The 1664-nt window shown below is 38.2% G+C and overlaps 1 protein-coding gene across 1 annotated transcript in view; it reads right to left on the reverse strand.

The window, feature by feature from the left end:
* LOC109589664 (vegetative cell wall protein gp1-like) overlaps positions 1-877 on the reverse strand; it is a 2660-nt gene extending 1783 nt beyond the window's left edge. The window contains exon 1 of the mRNA XM_020005718.1: positions 752-877. Within this exon, the coding sequence (XP_019861277.1) occupies positions 752-877 (126 nt within the window). The remainder of the gene's footprint in view (positions 1-751) is intronic.
* Positions 878-1664: the final 787 nt, after the last annotated feature.

Here is a 1664-nt window from a genome sequence, read left to right on the forward strand (position 1 = left end):
CTGATGGTGGACATGACGTGACCATAGATGCGTGAACTAGAATCACGTCTAACCATGGATATGATCTAACTGGAGTATCTCTCATGTGTGACTGTTCCTAGGCAGAGAGCTCGAGACTATAAGACCTATTTAAAGACTAAAGTATTACAATTAAAGAAGTGAGTACTCATAATTGATATTACAATAGTAATATATAATACAAAAGAGTAAATACACAGAAAAATAGCAAATTCATGGCCATGTTCATGTATATAGTTTATTGTGGCATGATAGCAATGTCTTTAATGTAACTGTTGTCTTGTACTTGATAGACATTGTAGGTGTTCTCAGTAAGTTGCATTCCATTGGGATGACTCTGTTGGATCATCAATGTAAAGCACTTTCAGGATCAAATTTTTTGCCTCTCCTTTTCAGTTCCACTCATGACAATGTTGTTTGTGCTCACTTCGTAGGGTCTTGATTTGATTCATTGAAGCACCTTATAACTAGACCACCTAACAAGTGTAATAGAGTTTGTTTCAAAATTATGCAATATTAGTACAATGAATGCATTTTAGGTATATACAATAATTCTGCACTTCCATTGTTTTGGCATCAAATAATTTATTAAGCTGCTCGCTATCAGCAGAAATTGGGATGCTCTCCCCAATAGCAACAGCTGTTTCATGTAAAGGTGAGGCTTCTTATACCATGGTACGTACGCGTATATAAGTTTTGTAGTTTATGCCTTTAAATATTGAAGCTTACTTACATTTTCCTCTCCAATTGACGGGTCAATTATGTCACTACCATCACCAAGTAAGACGTCTTGCACTAGTCCTCTGGACACAGCTCTAGGAGGCTCTGTTGTTGGCCATCGAGTGGACTGTAATGCCATCTTCTAGTGTAGTATAGTACATTATTTCCTGCACTTCTTAACTTATCTATATATGCCAGGTGAGATTTTGCTTTGGCTAGTTCATTAGGGAAGTTATTACACAGTTTTATTCACTGGCTGTTTTAAGGGGGGCTTGGAGGGCACAGGCCCACCCTGTTGGCAAAATTCTAATTAAAGCACTAGTATTTTTAATGTAAATGCCTCCCAGGCCATTCTTGACTGACTCTTCTCTACATTATAGTGCCCTTTCCTGTATATAGTGCCCCCTCTGTTTCATTGACATGGCACCGCCACTGGTTTTATTAATGTATCCCAATTGGCATCTCTATCAGCATCAAACCACCTCTGAAATACCAACGTAAGATTGGCATCTGCTGCTCCTGGTAATGGCATCAGATCAAACACCTTTACATCCGTTCCAATCCCCATTAGCACGTAATGGTGAGCAGAAGTAGCAAGCACTTTCATGACTGCTGCCATATTAAGCTCTTTGCCTATAATAGTAGATAACAATCAGTGAACTATGATTGCATGAACCATAAGATAGGGATAACATTTGTGGGAATAAGCAGGGAATTTTGAAAATTATAATTGGTAATTATAGATCAAAGAAAGTAAATATGATAATTGGGGTAAATGCCTCACGTGTAGAGAACCCCAATCTTAATTATCTCCGTGGCCCCTGCAGTCTTTTAGTGGCGCCATAAAACATGTAGCACTAATTCTGATCAGACAATAATAACTGGCACACACATACAGTTGCTCTCAAAAAGTCTATCAGACAATA

This window comes from Amphimedon queenslandica, unplaced genomic scaffold (genome assembly GCF_000090795.2).
Source record: "Amphimedon queenslandica unplaced genomic scaffold, v1.1 AMPQUscaffold_11051, whole genome shotgun sequence".
NCBI classification, from domain to species: domain Eukaryota; kingdom Metazoa; phylum Porifera; class Demospongiae; order Haplosclerida; family Niphatidae; genus Amphimedon; species Amphimedon queenslandica.